This window comes from Salmo salar, chromosome 07, assembly GCF_965601325.2.
Source record: "Salmo salar chromosome 07, fSalSal1, whole genome shotgun sequence".
In the NCBI taxonomy this organism is placed as follows: domain Eukaryota; kingdom Metazoa; phylum Chordata; class Actinopteri; order Salmoniformes; family Salmonidae; genus Salmo; species Salmo salar.
The window spans coordinates 20,807,923-20,834,758 of record NC_138297.1 but is presented as its reverse complement, the minus strand read 5'-3'; the positions used below and the strand labels follow the sequence as shown (position 1 = coordinate 20,834,758).

Sequence of the window (26,836 nt, the reverse complement as noted above, 5' to 3'; positions counted from 1 at the left end):
GGGGGATTCTGGTTCGGAGGTAAATAAAAATACTTTAGGAAAAAACAGATCCACACCACATTGGGTGAGGCGGGTTGCAGGAGAGTATTTTGAAGTTGAGGTTTAGAAAAATATTAAAAAAAGAAATGCGAAGAAAAAGATAGAAAAATAATTATTCATGGGACACGACAAGACGAAGGACAAAGACGTCTGACTGCTACGCCATCTTGGATAGAAATACATAGAACGTATAGCACCTCGTTGATTATCCCTTGCATATATATGTTATCTGTTTGTTTTTCCAGCATTGCCCAAGCCTCCCGGCGTTCCCGTGGTGACGGAGCGCACGGCCACGAGCATCACGCTGACGTGGGACTCAGGCAACCCTGAGCCTGTCTCCTACTACATCATCCAGCACAAGTCCAAGTTCTCAGAGGACACATACAAGGAGATCGACGGCGTGGCCACCACTCGCTACAGCGTGGGCGGCCTCAGTCCTTACTCGGACTACGTGTTCCGGGTGCTGGCGGTGAACAACATCGGGCGTGGGCCGCCCAGCGAGGACATCGAGGCCAAGACGGCTGAGCAAGCGCCCAGCACTGCGCCCAGGCAGGTCAGGGGTCGTATGCTCAGCGCCACCACGGCTATTATCCACTGGGACGAACCAGAGGAGGCCAACGGGCAAATTATGGGCTACCGTGTCTACTACACCATGGACTCTGCCCAGCAAGTCAACACATGGGAGAAGCAGATAGTGCGTGGATCAAACTTCCTCACCATTCAAGGCCTCATCCCCAACAAGACCTATTACATTAAGGTCCTGGCCTACACGTCCGTGGGTGATGGACCTCTTTCTGCAGATCTCCAGATCATAGCCAAGACGGGAGGTAAGATTTGTGTGTGGCCTGTGTGTGTTTTTGTGGACCAAAGCCTTTAAATTGACAATTATGTTAACTGTATATGAGTTGGGCTATACATTCTTGTAGGAGCTGAAGCTCCGCAATCTGTGAGTTATGAGTAAACAAACAAATCATCTAACTCTACAAGGGAGAGAATATCAACGGGCTAATTTGACAGCCAAGTGTCTTTCTGGGAAAGCACATCACTCACTCAGTCTTTTTAGTCAGATAAAAGTATCCTCGGTTTTCACCACAGCTGTAAACACATTTGAAATCTCTTTTTGGCACGCACATGCTCTTGAGTGCCAAGCAATTTCAATTTGGCATTCTGAATGACAAAAATCATAGTTTATTAAACATTATAAACTAGGTGGTTCAAGGCCTGAATGCTGATTGTCTGCCAGCCGTGGTATATCAGACCATATACCACGGGTATGACAAAACATGTATTTTTACTGCTCTAATTACGTTGGTAACCAGTTTATATAAAGCAATAAGGCACCTCGGGGGTTTGTGGTATATTGCCAATATAGCACGGCTAAGGGCTATAATAACTGCCATTAGCCGTGGTATATTGGCCGTATACCACACCCCCTTGGGCATTATTGCTTAATTATACAACAAGTGGTTTGGAATTCCCATTGTTAGAGCCTTTCCTGCCTGTGATATACTACACAATATAAACATGTCCAGTACATTCATAAAACGTGCCATTGTTTAAGTCGTTACCTAGCAATGCACTACTACTACTACTACTACTTTTACAGATCCACTGTCTCATCTGCCCAGACATGCAACTTATAAACTTGATCACTGTAAAAAGTATCTAGACATTATCTCCGACATTTGCAACATTGTTGTAATATTGAAATTCAGGCAGGCTGCTTTTCTCAGCCACTCGAAATCATGAATCTGCATCATTTTTATTGATATATACAAAGGAAAGTAAATAGAGAGACAGGTCAAATTAAATGAAATGCAGCTAGTTAGCTGTCTTTCCAGCTTCAGTATGAAGTGATTGTGTTAGCTGTGTAATTGGCTAGTTAGCAAGTGGGGAATGAGCCTCCATAGCAAACATTTTTGTTTGTCATAGCAACCTGCAAAGTTCTGGAACTATCATCCAGCGCTTGGGTAGTTTTGCTTTACATGGCAGTCAATACAAATAGAACTAACGACCAGAGGATGCCTGAAATAGCACTTAGTTGAAAAACTGATGGTTCAGGAAATAATCTAGATTTTTTTAATGCTGGTAACCCATTTTATAAAAGCAATAATACACTCGAGTCCATATGTTATGACATTTTTATCATGGCTGTGGTGGTCTATCCCACCCTGTTTCGCCCCGTGGCTATGACCACGTCCCAGCCATGATAAAAAATTCATAACACATGGCCTCTCATGTATTATTGCTTAAGTATAAAATCAGACTTGAGACCTTGAATACTTCTTGAGCATAATTTAGACTGCCAATCATATATATTTAAACTTGTTTTCCTTAAATTATTTTCTAATCCAATATGATGAAATTGTGTCTGTTTAGGGAAATAACAGTAATTGCACAGTAATAACAGGTAGTTGCACTCACAGGTAATAGTAATAATGTATTAATAACAAGTTACTACTAATGTTATTAGTAGTAAAAAATAGCCACAGTAGTGCCAGCAGCAGCACTCGTCAAATACCTTTAGCAGCGGTATGGTGGGCGTTGCAATGAGTATCATTAGTTTAGTGGGCCAAATGTGTATTTGTATTTCTTTCCCAGTCCCTTCTCAACCGACCGACTTCAAAGGGGAAGCCAAATCTGAAACAAGTATACTGCTATCGTGGATAGCCCCAGCACAGACCGGACAAGACAATCAAATCATGGGATATGAACTTCTCTACAAGAAGGGGGATGACAAGGAGGAGGTAAATGGTTTCTCATATTCAAAAAACAGCTATACTGCCCCAAATATATCTTACGTCCAATGGTACACGTTTTCTTGAAGTCCTAAACTGATGACATACCATTTTCTCAACAGAAACGCATCAGCTTTGAGCCTACCACCACGTACCTGCTGAAGGACTTGAAGCCCTTCACTACTTATACTTTCCAGCTAGCCGCGCGCAGTAAGCACGGTATCGGGGCCTACACCAATGAGATCTCCGCAGAAACCCCTCAAACACGTAGGTCCTCTTCCATGTCTCAGCTCTGGCCAGACAGTTTACCACTGGATGTGGAAACTCCTTGGAGAGAAATACATTCTTAAATTTTCAAACGCATCTACCTTTGCCAATTTAGAATTGCATCCGCTAATTCCAATACCTTTTGCCAAAAACAGGTCAATGACATGATAAAAAATAAATGTCATCGAAAGAGATGGATAACTCTTAATAAAAATAAATGTCATCGAAAGCGGTGGATGACCTTGAAAATGGACTAGTTCTGCAACGATTGGAGCTGAAACAGTGTGTTTTGTTGTCTACCTGGCAATGCACCTATTCACTTTGAAATGGCTGCATGGACAGAGTTCAACAGACAAGGTCAAACTATATACAGAATCTACTCCTCTTCAACACCTTTGATGTGCAAAACATCCCAATCCAAAATAGAGCTTTGAATTATTCATGAAAAATTATATTTCCTATTTATCTGACTGTCTGTTGTTTTTCATTAACGGAAGTGCATGTTATCCCGCTATTGGAAGCCTTGTCTCTTGATTTTGCATGTAAGCCACGTCAGAGTATTTGCGTATTGAGACTGAGCTTTCTATGGAAATAAAATTCTGCCAATTTTATCTGGAGGTCAGAGGGGTTTCCCTTTCTCAGTAGCATAATTGGTGATGCCAACCCCTTAACAATTTTTTTGTTTTTACAAAAAATTGGATGGACTACAAATTCCATAGAAAGCTCAAAAGCAAGTAGTATCACTGAAGATAGAGAATTACCGTATTACCACACGATAAGACCTCAGGTTTATTGAAATGATAAAATTGATCAAGGCACCAAATTAAAGCTAAGTACAAACAAGTAGTGTATTGACTATTAGAAAATAGAACATTACATTCCAAAAACTGATTTGAAATATAACTTTTTTATATATTTAAAATAAACCGGAGGTCTGTGCAAGACAAAAAGGCAGAGAACAGGTAGGTATTAAGTTCAAAAAGTCCTAACGCGATGGGAGGTACCAAGAAAAGATGTCTGCATGCCAATGTGTTGAGACTTTCAAAAGTCAGGCATATCACCTTGGGAAGTTCTCTTTTGTACGATCAGGCTTTTACCACAAACCAACAGGCTTCGGAAAGGTTGGTGACCAATACAACTTTTTACACCTTGCTAGAGTTTAAGCATCAACCTTTATGTTTTTGGATTTGTGGTAACTGCTTGGCAAATGTATGATATTTGTTTGGAGTTTATTAGGATTTTATGTGATCAAGAGTACTTTTACTGAGCAGTCATTTGATAAGTTTATATGAAATTTGGGCTTAGTCTTGGTTATAAGCCGAAGATATGAATCCCTAGAGTGATAATCGTTTTTAGGAAAAAATGTCACATTTTTCATTTACAAAGGTAGGTTACATGTTGTGAAGGTGTACTATTATCTCATGACTACCCCATCCATACATCGTCATTGTGTGTCTTTTTATTAATTGAGTTGACCTTGTTTGAAAAAGTGTTAGTCTTTTGTCTTTGCATTTTGTCTCATCTTGATTGTGAAATCTCATTGACTTTTGATACCACTTCTTTGCAAACATTGTTTCAGTGCTTGTGCTTCGTCCTCATTTTGTCATATTTATTTTCCCTTTCCCTTTTCTTTATTGTTTGTTCGTTTCCACCACCCTCATCCCAACCCAAAAAAACTTCAACCTACCTGTGAAACCCCTCCTCGAAACAAACAAAATCAAACAAAACCCCAACTAAAATGGTTGATCCAATCAAACAAAACCCTGCTCCTCTTCCTATCCACTCCTACAATCAGAGCCCTCAGCTCCACCTCAGGATATCAAGTGCTCTAGCCCCAGCTCCACCAATATCCTGGTAAGTTGGCGGCCACCTCCTACGGAGTTACAGAATGGGATCATAGTTAAGTATGCCGTCCAATACGCCGCCACTGAAGGGGAGGACACCACCACCCGAAAAATATCCGACATCCCTCCAGAAAGCTCCCAGTACCTCTTGGAAAACTTGGAAAAATGGACGGAATACCGTGTGACAGTGACTGCTCACACAGATGTGGGTGAAGGACCTGAAAGCTTACCGCAACTCATCCGCACCGAGGAGGATGGTATGTTTTTCCAAAACCGCTGCCCCCGTTGCAAATCCAGTCTGCCCTCTAACCTCTAACCCCCTTCAGATACTGTCTAACAGCATCAACAGTCCCTCTGACCTAGCATCCCTCTCTTCTTCTTCCTCCTGCTTCTATCAAAGTTGGCAACACTCCTAACTCTCATTATGAGCCCACTTTTACTAACTTCGACCACTTCTGTGCAACTTTTTTTTACTAAACAGACTGCCCTAACTTTTTTGTAAAGCTCATTTAACTTTTTGTCCGTATTTTTCTGCCTTTATCCCCAAAAACTCAATTTCAACATATGGTATGGCATTTTCTCCTGCATCGAAGCACTTCAGGCCTTTGACTTCCAGTCCCAAACTGTCTTTTTTTGTATGAGAAAAAAAACTTTTGATTTTAACAGTTTTTTTTTTAATGAATTTGACTAAATGTGAAGTTATGGACAGTGGAAAGGGAAGGTTTATTTTTTTAAAGGGCCAAAAAAACAACACATTTTTTTAAATATATATTTTATTTAACTTTTTCTTCACGCTTCATAGCCAAAATTCTTGCAGGGTGCTTCAAGCTTTTGAAGCATCCCCTTTGGCTCCTCTTTTCAATTTTAACAAACACATTTTTATTCCATGTTTTTAATCCACTACTCCCATTTTTGAATGTTTCCAGATTAGGTCAATTGTCAGACCTGTTTTTGGGGTTGTTTTTCTTTTCCCTTGCCATTGTTGAAATATTGATATCATACAGTGCTTGTTGCCGTATGCTCCCCTTTTGTAGATTTTTTCCCCCCAGCATTTTGCTCTTTGGAGTTGGCCAGACATTCAAAGGGGAGAAGGGGTTCTCTATAATCTTGACCTTCTTTCTTTTATCCTATGGTGTTCCTCCAGTTCCCAGCGGCCCGCCTCGTAAAGTCGAGGTGGAGACTGTCAACTCCACGTCAATAAAAGTAATCTGGCGCTCGCCGATGCCCACCAAGCAGCACGGGCAGATCCGAGGGTACCAGGTGCACTATGTCAGGATGGTTAATGGGGAGCCCATGGGACAGCCAGCCATCAAGGACATCTTGATTGACGATGCGCAGGTAAGCACCCTCCTCCTCCGCCTTCCGCCCAAAACTCGCAGGTTCTCTCACCTTGAGAAGTTCTCAGACACAAGGACAGAGCATAAGAGTCACACCTGCCAGAGTGAAAATACAAGGATACGCTACTCAGCCGTATAAAGTGTTGTTAAAACCACACGTTTTTACGATATGGTTTAAACCTGATGACACCAATTAGTTTTTCTCAGGATCTTTGAAACTGAGTCACCCATTGAGTAAATATATGATAGATACACATTCATACATTTGTGTGCATTTATAGGAATAGACCTACGCAGTATGGGACTCACCATCTGTTACTCTCAATATCTAGTGGAGACAATCACAGGAACTACAGTGCATTCGGAAAGTATTCAGACCCCTTGACTTTTTCCAAATTTTTTACGTTACAGCCTTATTTTAAAATGGATTAAATGGTTTTTTCCCCCCACATCAACTGAACACAATATCCCATAATGATAAGGCAAAACCCTTTTTTTTTTATGTTTGCAAAAATATTAAAAAAAAAACAGATATCACATTTACAATACCTTGCGAAAGTATTCACCCCCTTGGCATTTTTCCTATTTTGTTGCCTTACAACCTGTAATTAAAATAGATTTTTGGTGGGTTTGTATCATTTGATTTACACAACATGCTTACCACATTGAAGATGCAAAATATTTTTTATTGTGAAACAAACAAAAAAACAGAACTTTTCACCCCCCAAAGTCAATACTTTGTAGAGCCACCTTTTGCAGCAATTACAGCTGCAAGTCTCTTGGGATATGTCTCTATAAGCTTGGCACATCTAGCCACTGGGATTTTTGCCCATTCTTCAAGGCAAAACTGCTCCAGCTCCTTCAAGTTGGATGGGTTCCTGCTGTTGTACAGCAATCTTTAAGTCATACCACAGATCCTCAATTGGATTGAGGTCTGGGCTTTGACTAGGCCATTCCAAGATATTTCCCCTTAATCCACTCGAGTGTTGCTTTAGCAGTATGCTTAGGGTCATTTTCCTGCTGGAAGGTGAACCTCCATCCCAGTCTCAAATCTCTGGAAGACTGAAACAGGTTTCCATTAAGAATTTCCCTGTATTTAGCGCCATCCGTCATTCCTTCAATTTTGACCAGTTTCCCAGTCCCTGCTGATGAAAAACATCCCCACAGCATGATGATGCCACCACCATGCTTCACTGTGGGGATGTTGTTCTCGGGGTGATGAGAGGTGTTAGGTTTGTGCCAGACATAGCGTTTTCTTTGATGTCCAAAAAGATCCATTTTAGTCTCATCTGACCAGAATCTCTTCTTCCATATGTTTGGGGAGTCTCCCACATGCCTTTTGCTTATTTTTTTCTTTAAGCAATGGCTTTTTTTCTGGCCATTCTTCCGTAAAGCCCAGCTCTGTGGAGTGTACGGCTTAAAGTGGATATATGGACAGATACTCCGATCTCCGCTTCAATCTCCAAGCTTTGCAGCTCCTTCAGGGTTATCTTTGGTCTCCTTGTTGCCTCTCTGATTAATGCCCTCCTTGCCTGGTCCGTGAGTTTTGGTGGGCGGCCCTCTCTTGGCAGGTTTGTTGTGGTGCCATATTATTTCAATTTTTTAATAATGGATTTAATGGTGCTCCATGGAATGTTCTAAGTTTCTGATATTCTTTTATAACCCAACCCTGATCTGTACTTCTCCACAACTTTGTCCCTGACCTGTTTAAAGAGCTCCTTGGTCTTCATGGTGCTGCATGCTTGGTGGTGCCCCTTGCTTAGTGGTGTTGCAGACTCTGGGGCCTTTCAGAACAGGTGTATACATACTGAGATCATGTGACAGATCATGAGACACTTAGATTACACACAGGTGGACTTTATTTAATTAATTATGTGACTTCTGAAGGTAATTGGTTGCACCAGATCTTATTTAGGTGCTTCATAGCAAAGGGGGTGAATACATATGCACAAACCACTTTTCCGTTTTTATTTATATAAAAAAATTTGAAACAAGTTATTTTTTTCATTCACTTCACCAATTTGGACTATTTTGTGAATGTCCATTACATGAAATCCAAATAAAAATCAATTTAAATTAGAGGTTGTAATGCAACAAAATAGGAAAAACACCAAGGGGGTGAATACTTTTGCAAGGCACTCCACATTAGTATTCATAGCATTTATTCAGTATTTTGTTGATGCACCTTTAACAGCAATTACAGCCTTGTCTTCTTGGGTATGATGCTACAAACCTGCATTTGGGGAGTTTCTCCCATTCTTCTCGGCATATCCTCTCAAGCTCTGTCAGGTTGATTGGGGAGCGTTGCTGCACAGCTATTTTCAGGTCTCTTCAGAGATGTTCGATCGGGTTCAAGTCCGGGCTCTGGCTGGGCAGCTCAAGGACATTCAGAGACTTGCATTGTCTTAGCTGTGTGCTTAGGGTTGTTGTCCTGTTGTAAGTTGAACATTCACCCCAGTCTGAGGTCCTGAGCGCTCTGGAGCAGGTTTTCATCAAGGATCTATCTGTACTTTGCTCCATTAATTTTTGCCTCAATCCTGACTAGTCTCCCAGTCCCTGCACGCTGAAAAACATCCCCACAGCATGATACTGCCACCACCATGCTTCACCGTAGGGATGGTGCCAGGTTTCCTCCAGACGTGACACATGGCATTCAGAGCTCTGTCAGAGTAACCATCGGGTTCTTGGCCCTTCTCCCCCGATTGCTCAGTTTGGTCAGGCGGCCAGCTCTAGGAAGAGTCTTGGCGGTTCCAAACTTCTTCCATTTAAGAATGATGGAGGCCACTGTGTTCTTGGGGACCTTCAATGCTGCAGACATTTTTTGGTACCCTTCCCTAGATCTTTGCCTCGACACAATCCAATCCTGCTCTATGGACAATTCCTTTGACTGTGGGACCTGATATAGACAGGTGTGTGCCTTTCCAAATCATGTCCAACCAATTCAACTTATCACAGGTGGACTCCAATCAAGTTGTAGAATCATCTCAAGGATGGTCAATGGAAACAGGATGCACCTGAGCTCAATTTCAGAGTCTCATAGCAAAGGGTCTGAGTATTTACATAAATTAATATTTATTTATTTATTTTTCGTCAATAATGTCTAAAAACCTGTTTTCGCTTTGTCATTATGGGGTATTGTGTGTAAAAAAAAATAAAAATAATATAATTAATTTCGGAATAAATCTGTAACGTAACAAAATGTGGAAAAAGGGAAGGGGTCTGAATAGTTTCCGAATGCACTGTATGGGGAATTAATTGAAATGCGATGAATCACACATCCTTAAATGCAATGGAACTGACATAATCGACAACTTACTGGTGGTCAGTGAATAACATCTCTTAGGGGTAAAATCATCCGTCAGTATATGTGTCTTGTCTGTGGCTTCTCCTCTACTTCTCTCTCTACTCTACTATCTCAATAGTGACCGCTGACTCTGTACTTAGCCTTTGTTTTGTTTTCTCTCTTCTTTCCTCTCTCTCACATCTTAATCAGTGGGAATATGATGATTCAACTGAACATGTGAGTAGATACAGAGACCTGATACAGAGTTAATCCCATTCCCCTGCATGCTCTGTGTCTCCTCTGTTCCTGACCTTCGCATGGTTTTGACTGTATTGAACCTCACATTACCTCCTAACTGTTCTGAATCCAGCTAAGACAATGGAATGGCTTGACTAACAGAAATCCATAGCCAACATTACAAGGCTATTCATGAATGCTTAGCGGTGTTGATTATAATAAACAAGATTTTCGAAAGGGGACCTAGTTTCAAAAAGATAATCCTGTATGTTACCATTGGTACTGCACTACTTACACCCTTGCCTTTTCAATTCATGGAGTGACCTATGCTGACACGTCCACCAGTCCAGATTGTTTGCATGGAGCGAAGGATCATATGCATTGAGCAAAGAATGGTGGACTATATAGTGGCAGGACAGATTTGTACCAACCATGTTCATTGCCAGTCATTCACTAATTAGTGAGCTGATATCTGTGAGATAATGTCCTCTGAATTAATTACAGCATAAATGCATGCACAAAAATATGACCCCCACCCCGCAAAAATGGCCAAATTGCAGCACAATCCCTAGCAAGAGTTCTAAAAAATCCCTATTATTCTAATCTACAGGAAATGGTCATCACAGAGCTGCAGGCTGAGACTATGTACTCAGTTGCCGTGGCAGCCTACACGACAAAGGGAGACGGAGCTCGCAGCAAGGCCAAGCTGATCACCACCACTGGCGCAGGTAAGGGAACTGTCATCACTGACAAATCTCCCCCTGCCCCTCTGCTAATGTACCCTGTGATCATCCCAAAATGCATTTGTGCTGCAGAGAGCTGTGAAAATTGCACCCAGTGAAAGGAAGCAAAAAAAATGCTAATCGACCTTTCCCCCCATGGCTATTAAAGTGTGAATGCGGCTAATTGCCACCTCAATTATGACAACAATTGTAATTCCGCTCAGCTGCCGCTTTGACATTGGAATGCTCACAGGGGTTAAGGAACTAATGAAAAAATCAGGTGGGGAAATAGGGGAAGAAAAATACTTCCGAATTAATGGCAGCCCGACAGTCTGTTCTGCTCTCATTGGTTTCTTTTGAGAGAGAGGCATGACACAATCCAAATGGCAATTCAGAAATACTTTGCTGTGTGTGTTTGACATATAATTGCGCTGTCGTCTAATCTCGTCTGTAAAGCCTTCCACCTGCCTCCACCGGCGTACAGATACAAATGGCTAGTGTGTGTGTGTGTGTGTGGGGGGGGGGGGGGGGGGGGGGGGGATGGGATGGGGGGATAGGAGCCTTCACTCAGTAAAGGCTTCACAGGTATGCCATATTGGTTAGGTATCAAAGCAAACAGCATTAGCATTTATGCAAACAGGGTGTTAGCTATCTACTGCTCCCTTGGTGGGGTATGACTACTCATGAAGTCATAACCCTTTACGCTGTTATGAGTAGGAAAGGAGATCAGATTTTGCTGTCATGCATTATGGCTTGGGTTGTTTTGTGATGTCATCATCCTCTCATAATTGTCATAATGTCTGTTGGATATTGCTTTTAAAATGCTATGGCAGTTTGAATGGTTTCTTTGCATGGTATTTGTATTAAAAATTGTGTTTTGTCACTGCTCTTCTCTTAGTACCTGAAAAACCACGACTCATGGTCAGCCCCACCAGTATGGGCACTGCCCTTCTCCAATGGCACCCCCCGGCTTTAACCCACGGCCCCCTGCAGGGCTACCGCCTCCGCTTCGGCCGCAAAGATGTCGACCCTCTGACCATCATTGAGTTCCCAGAGCGTGAGAACCACTACACCACCAAAGAGATCCACAAGGGGGCATCATACACCTTCCGCTTGTCCGCCCGTAACAAGGTGGGCTTCGGCGAGGAGACGGTCAAAGAAATCAGCACCCCTGAAGATATGCCTAGCGGCTTCCCACAAAGCATTGTAGCCGAGGGCGGCACTACCACCACCATTCAGGTGAGCTGGAATCCACTGTTACTGGCGGAGCGCAACGGCGTTATCGTGAAGTATGCCCTGCAGTACAAGGACATCAACAGCCCTCGGAGCCCCTCGGAACTCTTCATCACCGCCCCGGAGTCCACTGTCATCCTTGACAGCCTCAAGGCAGACACCACTTACGATATCAAAATGTGTGCCTTCACCAGCAAAGGCTCCGGTCCCTATAGCCCCAGTGTCCAGTTCAGGACACAGCCCTTGGATCAAGGTAGGACCCCACCCCAATTCAACCTCCCGCCCACCAATCCAACTTCACCCCACAGCCACCACCAACAGCAACCACCTCGTCAAGCCATAGTGGCAGAAGAACAAACAGATTCATCCGATCTCAGGATTGTTTTAAAATCATCTGTATGTATACATAGCCCTCCCACCCCATAAGAAAGAAAGATATCATGAACAGGTGGAGTAAGTATATGTGTCAAATGTCTTGTCAGCCAAGCCAAAGGTGAGCCATTAGGTTAAAGAGCTGCTGTTAATTAAAAGGTAAGATAAAAGTAAGCTAAGGTAAGATGGGAGTACTGTAGCCCTGCTAAGACCACTCTAGTGCTGGTTTCAGACTGGTTGTAACGGGAAACATGTTCAGGTAAGAGGTTTGTTGCTCCGGAATCCATTAGAGAGGTTTGTTTGTTTCATGTCTAAATCATCTGCTCCCCCTTTCTTTCAGCAGTGTTTGCAAAAAATTTTCATGTGAAAGCTGCCATGAAGACAGCTGTGCTCCTCACCTGGGAGATCCCAGACAACTATAATGCAGCTCAGCCCTTCACAGTAAGAGCTTTTGTTATTTTAAACAACAATGTTTGAGGACAGCAATCCAGAAAATATTACTTGTTTCTGATTGGCTTAAAGGGCATTCAAGAGTGTGCATTATTTCCTGAAAGCAAAAGTTGAATTAAAAACATTATTGGCATTGTTGAATTCGATTTTCATAATAGCAAGCTAGGACTGATTGGTTTGGTTAGCTAAACTAGCAAGTCTGTTTGTTTGGTTAGCAAGGCAACTACTGTAGCTTCACTAAATGACCAAAAGTATGTGGATACCTGCTCGTCGAACATCTCATTCAAAAATCATGGCCTGGCTCGCAGTTGGCGTTCCACATCTTCCCAAAAGTGTTCGATGTGGTTGAAAAACAGCCCCAGACCATTATTCCTCCTCCACCAAACTTTACAGATGGCACTATGCATTGGGGCTGTTGGCACTGTGCAGTTCTTGTGCTAACTTTGCTTCCAGAGGCGGTTTGGAACTCGGTAGTGAGTGTTGCAACCGAGGACAGACGAATTTTGAGCTCTAGGTGCTTCAGCACTCGGCCCGTTCTGTGAGCTTGTGTGGCCTACCACTTCATGGTTGAGCCATTGTTGCTCCTAAACATTTCCACTTCAAAATAACAGCACTTACAGTTGACCGGGGCAGCTTTAGCAGGGCAGAAATTTGATGAACTCACTTGTTGGAAAGGTGGCATTCTATGACTGTGCCACATTGAAAGTCACTGGGCTCTTCAGTAAGGTCATTCTACTGCCAAGGATAGCATAGCTGTGTGCTCGATTTTATATACCTGTCAGGAACGGGTGTGGCCGAAATAGCCAAATCCACTAATTTTAAGGGGTGTCCACATACTTTTGTATATATAGTGTATCTAGTAAACTTGCTAGCTACTTCAGTGAATTTTGAACCGATTTCTACCTGCAAATTAACACGTCTAGCGACAAATGTGTTCAATTATAGCCATGGTAGAAAAGGGACAATCAACTCAGGGCTGTATGTGTTCTCTGGAAAATATTCCAACTCCGTGGAAGGTTAGTTCAACTCCGCTAGCAGGTCGTGGAACACACCTTCCACGTCATTCATTATTTTACATAGAATGCATAGCCCTTCGTTGATTATCACTTACATATAAATATCTTAACAAGCTACCGTATTGAGCAGAAGTTCAGACATGTCCCTGACTAAACAGACCTCAAGTGTCGAATTAGTGCATACCCTCAACATTCACACACCCTTTCCTTCCATCACACATCCAGATCCTTTATGATGACGGCCAGAGCGTGGAGGTGGACGGCAAGCTCACTCAGAAGCTGATCACGGGTCTGCAGCCCGAGACACAGTACTCTTTCCTGCTAACCAACCGGGGCAACAGCGCTGGCGGTCTCCAGCACCGCGTCTCCACCATGACCGCCCCTGACATCCTGCGCACCAAGCCCTACCTGATTGGCAAGACCAACTTGGACGGCAAAGTCACTGTAGAGCTACCCTCAGTCCAGACTTCGGAGAAAGTCAGGTGAGTGGCGGGGATTAAAACTAATGCTAACGCTAATCGCTAATTGCAGACTTGTACTTACAGAGCTGGCTATTTAGCCTAATTTGATTGCACTTAATTAATGTGTCTCGGTGGCTGACCTAATCCGTTTATTTACCTTCAGCTCATCTTTTGGTTCAATTATATCAGCATGATACCATTAAAGCTTACTTCTCCTTATTGCTCAATGTCACATTATCTGTATAGTTGCACCTAATAACTGAAAGGAACAAGATTTTTCACAGATTTCTCACCACTTTGTTTGTTTGACAGGGTTTGAAAGGTCAGAACATCAGCACTGAACTTCATTGCTTTCTTTAGAATTGTACTCTGTATTTTACATTCATTGCATTGTATCAAGCCTGTTCCTCTTGTTCTCTCTTCCTCAACACAGAGAGGATGACACCATGAATTCTCCCATCCAATTTATCCCACTCCCCAGTATTAAGTCTTGTAATGTCTCTCCCTGACTTTCCAAATAAGCTCTGGGTTGTCAAAAGGCCAACATGCAGATCCAATTGTAGACTGGCATTTCAAACCCATTTCGGGTTTTGATCTTGCTGGATGCGCTCGGGCTCACTCTCCCCCGTGCCAGAGCTTAAGCTAATTAGCTTCCCATTAGCCTGCCACACTGCCTTCCTGGCTAAAGCTAGCTAGCACTGTGCCCAGCCAGGAGAAGCCCTCAAAAAAAGTCTGGCAGAGGCTATTATCTCCCTTGCCGCCCGATGGAGGGATGAAAATCCCTCTAATTCCAGCTCCTCTTCTCTCCCTCGCGAAGGGCTGCTAATTAGCCCACGGAGTCTTCAGCGAGGTGTGACAGTGTGCCCGACTTTTCTGATCATGCTTCAATTAAAAGACAAACATGGAAGAAAACCAACTCTTAATGGAATGATAACGGTCTAGCGTAACTCGCTAATGTCACAATCATTTGTTGCCTTTGTCTGTTGTCCTCAACACCTCCTACCCTATTACACCTACAGGATTAGTGGGAAGCTCCTCAACAAAAAGACTTGTTATGGTCCCCATGGAGGCTAAACATTGTTGTGTCTGAAGCGGAATGCTTTGATCTTGGTTTGTTTTGTCTAGACTCAGCATGTGACCATGTAAAAATGGTGCATTGTAAACGTATTGTTGAGTGAACTGACAATGACCTTGAAAAGCTTGTTGTTTTCTTACTTTCCCCTCTCATTTTCTAGGGGATACTACATAGTGGTGGTGCCTCTGAAGAAACAGCGCACAGGAAAGTTCCACAAACCCTGGGACAGTCCAGATGAGATGAACCTAGAAGAGGTAGGTACCACAACATAGTCCAATAAATGTATACAGATTCCAAAAAGTCCTTATTAAACATTACCATTCGATTCCTGTTATGTATATATGTATGTATGTATGTATGTATGTATGTATGTATGTATGTATGTATGTATGTATGTATGTATGTATGTATGTATGTATGTATGTATGTATGTATGTATGTATATATATATATATATATATGTATGTTTTTTAACTAGGCAAGTCAGTTAATAACAAATTCTTATTCACAATGATGACTCAATACTGAGTGAATTACAATGGAATTAACTTCAACCCAAATCCAGTAGAGACTGCCTAGGTCTCATCGCTCTCTCAAGTCTTACTAAAAAGAAAGGTGGTAGGAAGAACTCGGCTCTTAACTCTGCAGATAGGAGAGGATGGGGGTGGGGAAACCTCGGGACAGGGCTCGTTGATTGATGCAAATAGCTGCAGAGAGCATTATTCATATGGAAATGAGGTAGAACATGGAGTAGTCATCAAGTGCACTGCAACTCAACCCCCCCCCCCCCCTTCCCACCCCCTCTCTCCCTCTCAACTGAAATTACCTTGAAGAGCTGCATCAGGCCTCTGTGTCTGTCCTTATTCAAGGGAAAGGTATCACATTGGTTATGCACAAAAGTACTTGACAACATTTATATTTAGCCGGTCTAGGTATTTGAGAAGCTTTCATGCACTGTGTATGCTCAGGTACATTAGTGGAGAAAGCTTACGTAAGGATTTGTCCGTCAAACCGTAAAGTGTGCATGCTCTTTGTGATGCGTCAAACGCATATAGACCGTCTCTCAGCTATGTTAATGGCCCTCACCACACCACACACTCACCTGCCTAACACATGTGAAACATTCCTAACACTCATAAGATACTATGGATGGCATTCAATGAATTGCAGTAAGTGGGTCTCCAGATAGCGCTTCCAGAAGTGTCTTTGGACAGCTCAGTGTTCAACACCATAGTGCCCTCAAAGCTCATCAATAAGCTAAGGACCCTGGGACTAAACACTTCCCTCTGCAACTGGATCCTGGACTTCCTGACGAGCCGCCCCCAGGTGGTAAGGGTCGGTAACAACACATTCGCCACGCTGATCCTCAACACAGGGGCCCCTCAGGGGTGCATGCTCAGTCCCCTCCTGTGCTCCCTGTTCACGCATGACTGCACAGCCAGGCACGACTCCAACACCATCATTAAGTTTGCCGATGACACAACAGTGGTAGGCCTGATCACCGATAATGACGAGACAGCCTATAGGGAGGAGGTCAGAGACCTGGCCATGTGGTGCAAGGACAACAACCTCTCCCTCAACGTGATCAAGACAAAGGAGATGATTGTGGACTACAGGAAAAAGAGGACCGAGCATGCCCCCTTCTCATCGACGGAGCTGCAGTGGAGCAGGTTGAGAGCTTCAAGTTCCTTGGTGTCCACATCACCAACAAACTAACATGGTCCAAGCACACCAAGACAGTCATGAAGAGGGCACGGCAAAACCTTTTCCCCCTCAGGAGACTGAAAAGATTTGGCATGGGTCCTCAGATCCTCAAAAGATTCTGCAGCTGCACCATCGAGAGCATCCTGACTGGTTGCATCACTGCCTGGTATGGCAACTGCTCGGCCTCCAACCGCAAGGCACTACAGAGGGTAGTGCGTACGGCCCAGTACATCATTGGTGCCAAGCTTCCTGCCTCTATACCAGGCGGTGTCAGAGGAAGGCCCTAAACATTGTCATAGACTGTTCTCTCTGCTACCGCACGGCAAGCGGTACCGGAGCGCTAAGTCTAGGTCCAAGAGACTTCTAAACAGCTTCTACCCCCAAGCCATAAGACTCCTGAACATCTAATCAAATTGGCTACCCAGACTATTTGCCTTGCCCCCCCCCCCCCCCTTTACACCGCTGCTACTCTCTGTTGTTACCATCTATGCATAGTCACTTTAATAACTCTACCTACATGTACATATTAACTCAACTAACCGGTGCCCCCATCACATTGACTCTGTACTGGTACGCCCCTGTATATAGTCTCACTATTGTTATTTTACTGCTGCTCTTTAATTACTTGTTACTTTTATTTCTTATTCTTATCCATATTTTTTAAAACTGCATTGTTGGTTAGGGGCTCGTAAATAAGCATTTCACTAAGTTCTACACCTGTTGTATTCGGCGCATGTGACTAATACGATTTGATTTGATCCAGGACATACTGCTGTATAATTAAAATGCTCTTTCAAAGCACAATTCAGAAATCCACTATCTGCAATTGATCGAATCCCAACATAATTGTGAACGGAATGGTTTTAGCACCTTTTGCATTACTTGACTTTTGGTGTAATTAGATATGAGATGGCTCAAGTATAGATTCATATGCATAAAATAATTTACTTGTCACGTGTGCCGAATACAATAGGTGTAGACCTTACAGTGAAATGCTTACTTATGAGCCCCTAAACAACAATGAAGTAAAAAAAAAATACGATTAAGAATAAGAAATAAAAGTAACAAGTAATTAAAGAGCAGCAGTAAAATAATAATAGTGAGACTATACACAGGGGGGTACCGGTACAGAGTCAATGTGCGGGGGCACTGGTTAGTTGAGGAAATATGTACATGTAGGTAGAGTTATTAAAATGACTATGCATAGATTATAACAACAGAGAGTACCAGCAGTGTAAAGGGGGTGGGGGGGAGCAATGCAAATAGTCTGGGTAGCCATGCTGTTGTCTCGCTGAGTCTCATCTGCCGATTTTGGCTGAGGTGTCACACCTTGAACGATTGCCCAAAAGTCGCCCCCTCCCGTCAGAATTGATTTGTTTGTCAATATCGGGCTCTCACCTTTTCACAACTTTTCCCAAGGGCGGCTGGATTTAGCCGTGTTGACATGGGAGATGATTGAAGACATTATCGGACAGTGCCACCAGCCCTTGTCCCAAAGCCAGTGCAGACACTTGACAGGCGCACACACACTCCAGAGAGAGAGAGATATGGAGTTACAGAGTTATGACCAAGTAGCTGGCTTGGCTCACGTTGATACGATGTGTTCATTTCGGGAAGTCAAGCAGACATGAAACCCTTACATACATTCCCTTAATCACTTATTTATGTCAGTTTTCATTGGGCATGAATCAGCGTTATCTTGTAGCCTATAGCAATAACAGTTGAGCGTAGAACTGCATACCATTACACTTTCCCATAAGAGCAAGCCAAGTTCTGTCTTTTTTGTGCGGAAGCAATCATACTCCCATTGTAAAAGTGTGACCTAATTCACATTCTGTCCAGGTTGCCTGGTGTTGCTAGTAGGTAAATAATGACAGGCCGTCCTATTAGTGCAGTGCAACAATGCAATTTGAGTCGTGGGGGAGACGGGGGGCAGAGAGGGGGTTAGCCTGGTTCGAATATGCTGAAGCAGCATTTTTCTGTTATGATACAATGCAGTCGTCTTGGGGACTCACTCCTGTATTTTGATTTGGATGTTGCGTAAGGCTCCCGGCCACTTACATAATGGGAGTGTGTGTGTGTGTGCGCGTTTGTGTGTGTGTAATTACCCATGCTAAGCAAGCAACAGAACACCACTGCATTGTTGTTTAAGTGATACCTTGAGGCCAGGGGTAGACAACCCTGTTCCTGGAGTGCTGCAGGTACTGCAGGATTTCGTTCCAACTATGCACCACACCAGACCAACTGAGTTAATTGATCAGTTAAGTGATTGCCTAAATTCAACACACCTGGTCTTGCAGGTCGGTTAAATCAAAAACATAGTACAATTGGTGCGCTTAGCACTTTCAATGAGTAACCCCACTTATATTAACCCCCGTTGTTTAGCATGCCACATGGTATTTGCTAATATACAATTAAAATAAGTGCATTCCAGTGACTATAAGCCATCATGCAATTGTGATGGTTCTGGTATCTGAGGAATGTATCAACGTAATATATCCTTACCTATCCACAAGTACTGCAAATTTAGTCAGTTTACAACATATTTGCCTCTCTTTTCTTCAAAGGTTATGCAATGCTTTAGCACTTTAGCACTCGTCCTCTTTTTATCGCCAATGGAGCCAAAAAATAAAAATGTGTTGTGACATCAGGGCCAAGGATTTCACCCTGAGCCAGTCAGGAACACAATACACACACATGTACACTCACACACACACACAAACACACAGAAACGGCAGAGCCACTGGAACGTCAAAACATTGTCTCCTTTCTTTAAAAAAAAATCAGATTTTTGATGACTTAATCCCTTTGTAATGTTTGACAGTACTAATGATTATTCTAGAATCTCATTTAGGTAAATCCACACATGTCGAAAATCCTTGCCGTGTAAGACAAATGAAATACAAATGGTAATATTTCCTCTTCCGTTGCAATCAGTAGTTTGAGCTTTTGTAATCAGGAGGGATGTAACACAGATTTGATCTGTGTGTGTGTGTGTTTGTGTCCACGTTTGTGCGACTGTAAAACAACTGTCTTTGTTCCTTTTTATCGACTGTCATTTGCACTGCATCGTTTCTACTCTTCACTTTTAGCTGCTGAAAGAGATTAACCGAACAAGCCGAGGCCTTCGCTTCCGGAGGCAAGCTGAGCCCAAAGCCTACATCGCTGCCTACTTCAAAGACCTTCCCACCGACTTCACTCTGGGAGACACCAAGATCTATGGTGACTTTGAAAACAAGCAGCTTGCCAACGGCCAAGAGTACATCTTCTTTGTGCTTGCTCTCCTCGATATCTCTGAAAATGTAAGTATATGCCTTTTTATTCTTTTTTTTTCTTTTTTTTTCTTAGAAATCTCCTCACTCACTCACTCACTCACTCACTCACTCACTCACTCACTCACTCACTCACTCACTCACTCACTCACTCACTCACTCACTCACTCACTCACTCACTCACTCACTCACTCACTCACTCACTCACTCACTCACTCACTCACTCACTCACTCCATAAAGGAATTAGTTCAAACAGGCACTACAGTCGACCCTCTGGCGATTTCCTTTGCCAGGGATCTTTCGCCTTCATGCTTAAAGTTGCATGTTAAACGTCAAAGACCCAAACCCACTGTGTCTTGGCAGGGGGCACCTCCCTTGGATGGATGCGTTACGTCGAGTCCTTTTGAGCTCCGGTCTCTGAAAAAGGGGCACGGCAAAGAACGGAGTCTGCTACTGCAGAGGGGACATTCCACAGAGGCTCCTGCCAATCGCAGGAATATCTCTATAACGGGCCTCCTCTTTAATTGCGCGCCTACGGGCGAATGCCTTTATCTCCTCCACTGCAGCTAGTGTGTGTGTGTGTCTAAGGAGAAAGGGGCATGATTAGTTGACTAAACGCGGAAGAATGATGGATTTGATGAACTGGGAGGTTTTAAGGCAGTCTGTCTTGGACTCCGCCAGTCCTGACTACAGGTAAAGGAGGATGATAACGGCAGGTGGGTGGGCTGACAAAATGGGAGGGAATCTCCAATTTGTCCACCACAGCACTGATTGGCTTTTTCTTTGCCCCAAAGCCCCAGTCTTTATTTCGTTCCCCTCAGAATGATGTGACGGAACTCAATCAGGGCAGAAATTAGAGATATTAGAGATACAGTATTACCACATACCCATATCGTTTGAAGAGGTGAATTCGTAAATTAGCATTGACACAATAACTTTGAATAGGCTAATGGTGGCCTAGACGTCACATACAGGTTGTCCCAATGTCTTTGAGAAAGTCAGACTGACCGAATCTACGTGTTCTAAGATGAAGTTGGAAACTTTTGAACTCGGAAACTTTCAGTGGCCTCACAGAAGGGCTGAGTTCTATTGATCGGAGTTCCTCTGCGAGGATAGAGATGTGAGAGAGTGCAGGTTGTTTTTCTAGACACTGTAGAGGAGGAGATCATTTTATGTTGAGGAACGATAAGGAACCTAGTCTGAACTGGGATCACAAAATGTGTTTTCAAAGTCACGGTAGGCAGAGGAATAGTGGCATTGGAGTCAGCCAAAAGTATTTCCTATTCTATTCTGCACAACTTGGCTAACTACATTGTGGTGCTAAAATAATTTCCCAAGTTCGTCCTCTACTCTACTCTGCTGTACTCTACTTACATGTAGTTACTAGCCTATTAAATGTTATTATTCTTTTTTTTATATAAATGATCCCACTGGTAGTTATACACATGTGGTTTAATGCCTCTGTCACATAATCTGTAGTCTGAGAGCCTTAACAAAATAACAGGGTGATGACTAATACCACTCCCCTTCCTCTCCTTCCCAGACCATGTATGCCACAAGCCCCTACTCTGACCCTCTTGTGTCAGCTGACCTCGACCCCCAGCCAATCATTGACGAGGAGGAGGGACTTATCTGGGTGGTGGGCCCAGTACTCGCTGTTGTCTTCATCATCTGCATCGTCATCGCCATCCTCCTGTACAAGAGGTAAGGACTGGAGCAAGAGACACACACACACACACACACACACACACACACCACACACACACACACAAGAAGGTGAAAGAGATAGAGACACATTAAGTATGTTCAAATACACTGTCACACACAGTCTACCTTCAGAAATGATACACGCTCAATCACATGCACAGGCGCACACACACACATATACACATGCACTTTCAATCACACACACACACACACACACACACACACACACACACATTTACATGTATACAAGCACTCTCAATCAAACACATATAGTGGCTTGCGAAAGTATTCACCCCCCTTGGGATTTTTCCTATTTTGTTGCCTTACAACCTGGAATTTAAATGGATTTTTGGGGGGTTTGTATCATTTGATTTACACAACATGCCTAGCACATATTTTTTTATTGTAAAACAAACAAAAAAATCAAGAAAACTTGAGCGTGCGTAACTATTCACCCCCCCCCCCCCCAAAGTCAATACTTTGTAGAGCCACCTTTTGCAGCAATACAGCTACCAGTCTCTTGGGGTATGTCTCTATAAGCTTGGCACATCTAGCCACTGGGATGTTTGCCCATTCTTCAAGGCAAAACTTCTCCAGCTCCTTCAAGTTGGATGGGTTCCTGCTGGTGTACAGCAATCTTTAAGTCATACCACAGAATCTCAATTGGATTGAGGTCTGGGCTTTGACTAGGCCATTCCAAGACATGTAAATGTTTCCCCTTTAACTACTCAAATGTTGCCTTAGCAGTATGCTTAGGGTCATTGTCCTGCTGGAAGGTGAACCTCCGTCCCAGTCTCAAATCTCTGGAAGACTGAAACAGAATTTCCCTGTATTTGGCGCCATCCATCATTCCTTCAATTTTGACCAGTTTCCCAGTCCCTGCCGATGGAAACATATCCCCACAGCATGATGCTCCCACCATGGTGTTCTTGGGTGATGAGAAGTGTTGGGTTTGCGCCAGATATAGCGTTTTCCTTGATGGCCAAAAAGATAAATTTTAGTCTCATCTGACCAGAGTACCTTCTTCCATATCTTGGGGAGTCTCCCACATGACTTTAGGCAAAAACCAAATGTGTTTGCTAATTTTTTCTTTAAGCAATGGCTTTTTTTCTGGCCACTCTTCCGTAAAACCCAGCTCTGTGGAGTGTACGGCTTAAAGTGGTCCTATGGACAGATACTCCAATCTCCGCTGTGGAAATTTGCAGCTCCTTCAGGGTTATCTTTGGTCTCTTTGTTGCCTCTCTGATTAATGCCTTCCTTGCCTGGTCCATGAGTTTTGGTGGGCAGCCCTCTTTTGGCAGGTTTGTTGTGGTGCCATATACATTACATTTTTTTATAATGGATTTAATGGTGCCTCATGGGATGTTCAAAGTGTCTGATTTTTTTATAACCCAACCCTGATCTGTACTTCTCCACAACTTTGTCCCTGACCTGTTTGGAGAGCTCCTTGGTGTTCATGGTGCTGCTTGCTTGGTGGTGCGCTTTGCTTAGTGGTGTTGCAGACTCTGGGGCCTTTCAGAACAGGTGTATATATACTGAGATCATGTGACAGATCATGTGACACTTAGATTGCACACAGGTGGACTTTATTTAACTAATTATGTGACTTAATTGGTTGCACCAGATCTTATTTAGGGGCTTCATAGCAAAGGGGTTGAATACATATGCATGCACCACTTTTCAGTAAAAAATAAAAATATACTGCTCAAAAAAATAAAGGGAACACTTAAACAACACATCCTAGATCTGAATGAAAGAAATAATCTTATTAAATACTTTTTTCTTTACATAGTTGAATGTGCTGACAACAAAATCACACAAAAATAATCAATGGAAATCCAATTTATCAACCCATGGAGGTCTGGATTTGGAGTCACACTCAAAATTAAAGTGGAAAACCACACTACAGGCTGATCCAACTTTGATGTAATGTCCTTAAAACAAGTCAAAATGAGGCTCAATAGTGTGTGTGGCCTCCACGTGCCTGTATGACCTCCCTACAACGCCTGGGCATGTTCCTGATGAGGTGGTGGATGGTCTCCTGAGGGATCTCCTCCCAGACCTGGACTAAATTATCCGCCAACTCCTGGACTGTCTGTGGTGCAACGTGATGTTGGTGGATGGAGCGAGACATGATGTCCCAGATGTGCTCAATTGGATTCAGGTCTGGGGAACGGGCGGGCCAGTCCATAGCATCAATGCCTTCCTCTTGCAGGAACTGCTGACACACTCCAGCCACATGAGGTCTAGCATTGTCTTGCATTAGGAGGAACCCAGGGCCAACCGCACCAGCATATGGTCACACAAGGGGTCTGAGGATCTCATCTCGCTACCTAATGGCAGTCAGGCTACCTCTGGCGAGCACATGGAGGGCTGTGCAGCCACCCAAAGAAATGCCACCCCACACCATGACTGACCCACCGCCAAACCGGTCATGCTGGAGGATGTTGCAGGCAGCAGAACATTCTCCACGGCGTCTCCAGACTCTGTCACGTCTGTCACGTGCTCAGTGTGAACCTGCTTTCATCTGTGAAGAGCACATTGCGCCAGTGGCGAATTTGGCAATCTTGGTGTTCTCTGGCAAATGCCAAACGTCCTGCACGGTGTTCGGCTGTAAGCACAACCCCCACCTGTGGACGTCGGGCCCTCATACCACCCTCATGGAGTCTGTTTCTGACCATTTGAGCAGACACATGCACATTTGTGGCCTGCTGGAGGTCATTTTGCAGGGCTCTGGCAGTGCTTCTCCTGCTCCTCCTTGCACAAAGGCGGAGGTAGCGGTCCTGCTGCTGGGTTGTTGCCCTCCTACGGCCTCCTCCACGTCTCCTGATGTACTGGCTTGTCTCCTGGTAGCGCCTCCATGCTCTGGACACTACGCTGACAGACACAGCAAACCTTCTTGCACAGCTCGCATTGATGTGCCATCCTGGATGAGCTGCACTACCTGAGCCACTTGTGTGGGTTGTAGACTCCGTCTCATGCTACCACTAGAGTGAAAGAACCGCCAGCATTCAAAAGTGACCAAAACATCAGCCAGGAAGCATAGGAACTGAGAAGTGGTCTGTGGTCCCCACCTGCAGAACCACTCCTTTATTGGGGGTGTCTTGCTAATTGTCTATAATTTCCACCTGTTGTCTATTCCATTTGCACAACAGCATGTGAAATGTATTGTCAATCAGTGTTGCTTCCTAAGTGGACAGTTTGATTTCACAGAAGTGTGATTGACTTGGAGTTACATTGTGTTGTTTAAGTGTTCCCTTTATTTTTTTGAGCAGTGTATATTTGAATTTTTTTAAACAATCTGTCCATTACATGAAATCCTAATAAAAATCCTATGAAATTACAGGTTGTAATGCAACAAAATAGAAAAAACGCCAAGGGGGATGAATACTTTTGCAAGGCACTGTACACACACACAGAGAAAAAATCTGAGCATCTCTTGTTCTGGAACCCCGGCAGAAGCTGGCCGTTTGCTGTCACCGCTCATCAGTTAGGCGTAGGAGGGGAGTGCTCAGAGTATCTGCTACGTGTCAGTGCATGCGAATGCTGCTTTAGAACAGGCCCTCAGGCCACCTCTGTACCCCCCCCCCCCCACACACACACACACACACACACACACAAGAGAACCACACTCCTGGCTTGCTTGGTCGACCCCTTGTTGCCCTGGTGCTTCACAAGGACACATCTCTCTCTATCCTAGCTTCTCCCTTGTCTATTTTCAACCTTGAGCGAATACTGCTTTGGGCCACGTGGAGCAGTCTCCATAGCATCCACATTGAATGACACTGTAGAGCATATTAACGCATTACTGAGAGAATCAGTCTTGAGAGAAGACTTTGGTGAATCTGGGCTTATAGTCAGTCCATCAATAGGTATGTTGTCCACTCAACACCACGCAAGAACATGCGAAGTATCCCTGAATGCATAGGTATTCATTAAATATACCAACATCAATCCAACATTAAAAATACCAATACCAATCCAACATCATTGAGTCTTATGGCTATTTACCTTAAAATGTTAGGCGTGTGTGACTATTTGGTTGTCCCAGGGCTTCCATGTTGGACGGGCAATGTCAGAGGCACCCGAGAAGAGCATTGAATTATCTTTCGGGCATGGAATTAATGTAGAGGGGAGGGGGGGCTTCTCTGGTTTCTGTTTGTGCCCAGGCAGATTTACACAACAATGACCAAGTCAATGTCACCAGCGTGTCGGGACTTTCCGGTCCATAACCAGGAGATATATCACTTGTCAAGATCAATGTGATAGAATTGGTGCCCTGTGTGAAGAGAAAATGACAACATTACTGTGTGTGTTGAGGCAGGGGAAAGGACAAGATCATAGCAACACAGCATCGCTGATGAACTGTATAAATCAGTCACAGGAAGATGCACACCTACATCCACACTTGGACACAGATCATAAACATTTTTATGTTCATCTGAGCTGAAAATCATGGTTCCTTGTGTTCCAGACCCCAAAACAGATCACAACGAATATAAGTGGCTTTTTTTTACGACGGGTAAGGGGAAAGGCCATATAAACTCAAATGATATTATCTAGGTTTTTCTATGGAGTTTCTTCAATACTCCATGCAGGCACATTATTTGTATTGTCATGTGTTGTTGCCTTGATGCAGCTATTCTTCAACATAGAAACAGACACCCAAAGACCTTCCATGCTTGAGTGACAATCAACCACCTGAAAGGATCCCCCCCCCCCCCCCCCCCAAAAAAAAGAGATATATCTTTGGATTGTACCTGTGATGAAATTATAGTATTTGAAACAACAAATAACCAAAGGGGCATAATTGAGCGTGGTGTCAGTAGCGAAGCAACGCTAATCTTGCACGCCAATCAACATTGAGATACGATTGTTATTTTTTGTAGTTAGACACATATATTTCCACTTGTTTAACAGGAAATGGTACATTACAGTATAAAATATGAACGCTATACTTCAACTTCAGCCTATGGGGCGTGATACTGTTGTCAAGATTATTCAGTCGTCATAGCGACGGGTCATGTCGTGCCAGCTAACATCCTGTCATGCTTTCTTTTCCCTGCTTACGAATGGAG

At 43.5% G+C, this 26,836-nt stretch overlaps 1 protein-coding gene across 31 annotated transcripts in view; it reads left to right on the top strand.

The window, feature by feature from the left end:
* LOC106608606 (receptor-type tyrosine-protein phosphatase delta) overlaps positions 1-26,836 on the top strand; it is a 643,701-nt gene that overhangs the window by 560,421 nt on the left and 56,444 nt on the right. For 9 of the 31 annotated variants that reach the window (XM_082977423.1, XM_045721654.2, XM_082977432.1 and 6 more), the window contains 13 exons: positions 285-866; positions 2,641-2,786; positions 2,900-3,044; positions 4,840-5,145; positions 6,033-6,226; positions 9,719-9,745; positions 10,356-10,473; positions 11,366-11,953; positions 12,413-12,513; positions 13,764-14,020; positions 15,235-15,328; positions 19,871-20,080; positions 21,595-21,755. In XM_082977423.1, the coding sequence (XP_082833549.1) occupies positions 285-866; positions 2,641-2,786; positions 2,900-3,044; positions 4,840-5,145; positions 6,033-6,226; positions 9,719-9,745; positions 10,356-10,473; positions 11,366-11,953; positions 12,413-12,513; positions 13,764-14,020; positions 15,235-15,328; positions 19,871-20,080; positions 21,595-21,755 (2,929 nt within the window). The remainder of the gene's footprint in view (positions 1-284; positions 867-2,640; positions 2,787-2,899; positions 3,045-4,839; positions 5,146-6,032; positions 6,227-9,718; positions 9,746-10,355; positions 10,474-11,365; positions 11,954-12,412; positions 12,514-13,763; positions 14,021-15,234; positions 15,329-19,870; positions 20,081-21,594; positions 21,756-26,836) is intronic. The other 22 variants (XM_082977446.1, XM_082977441.1, XM_082977443.1 and 19 more) reach the window with 6 other exon arrangements.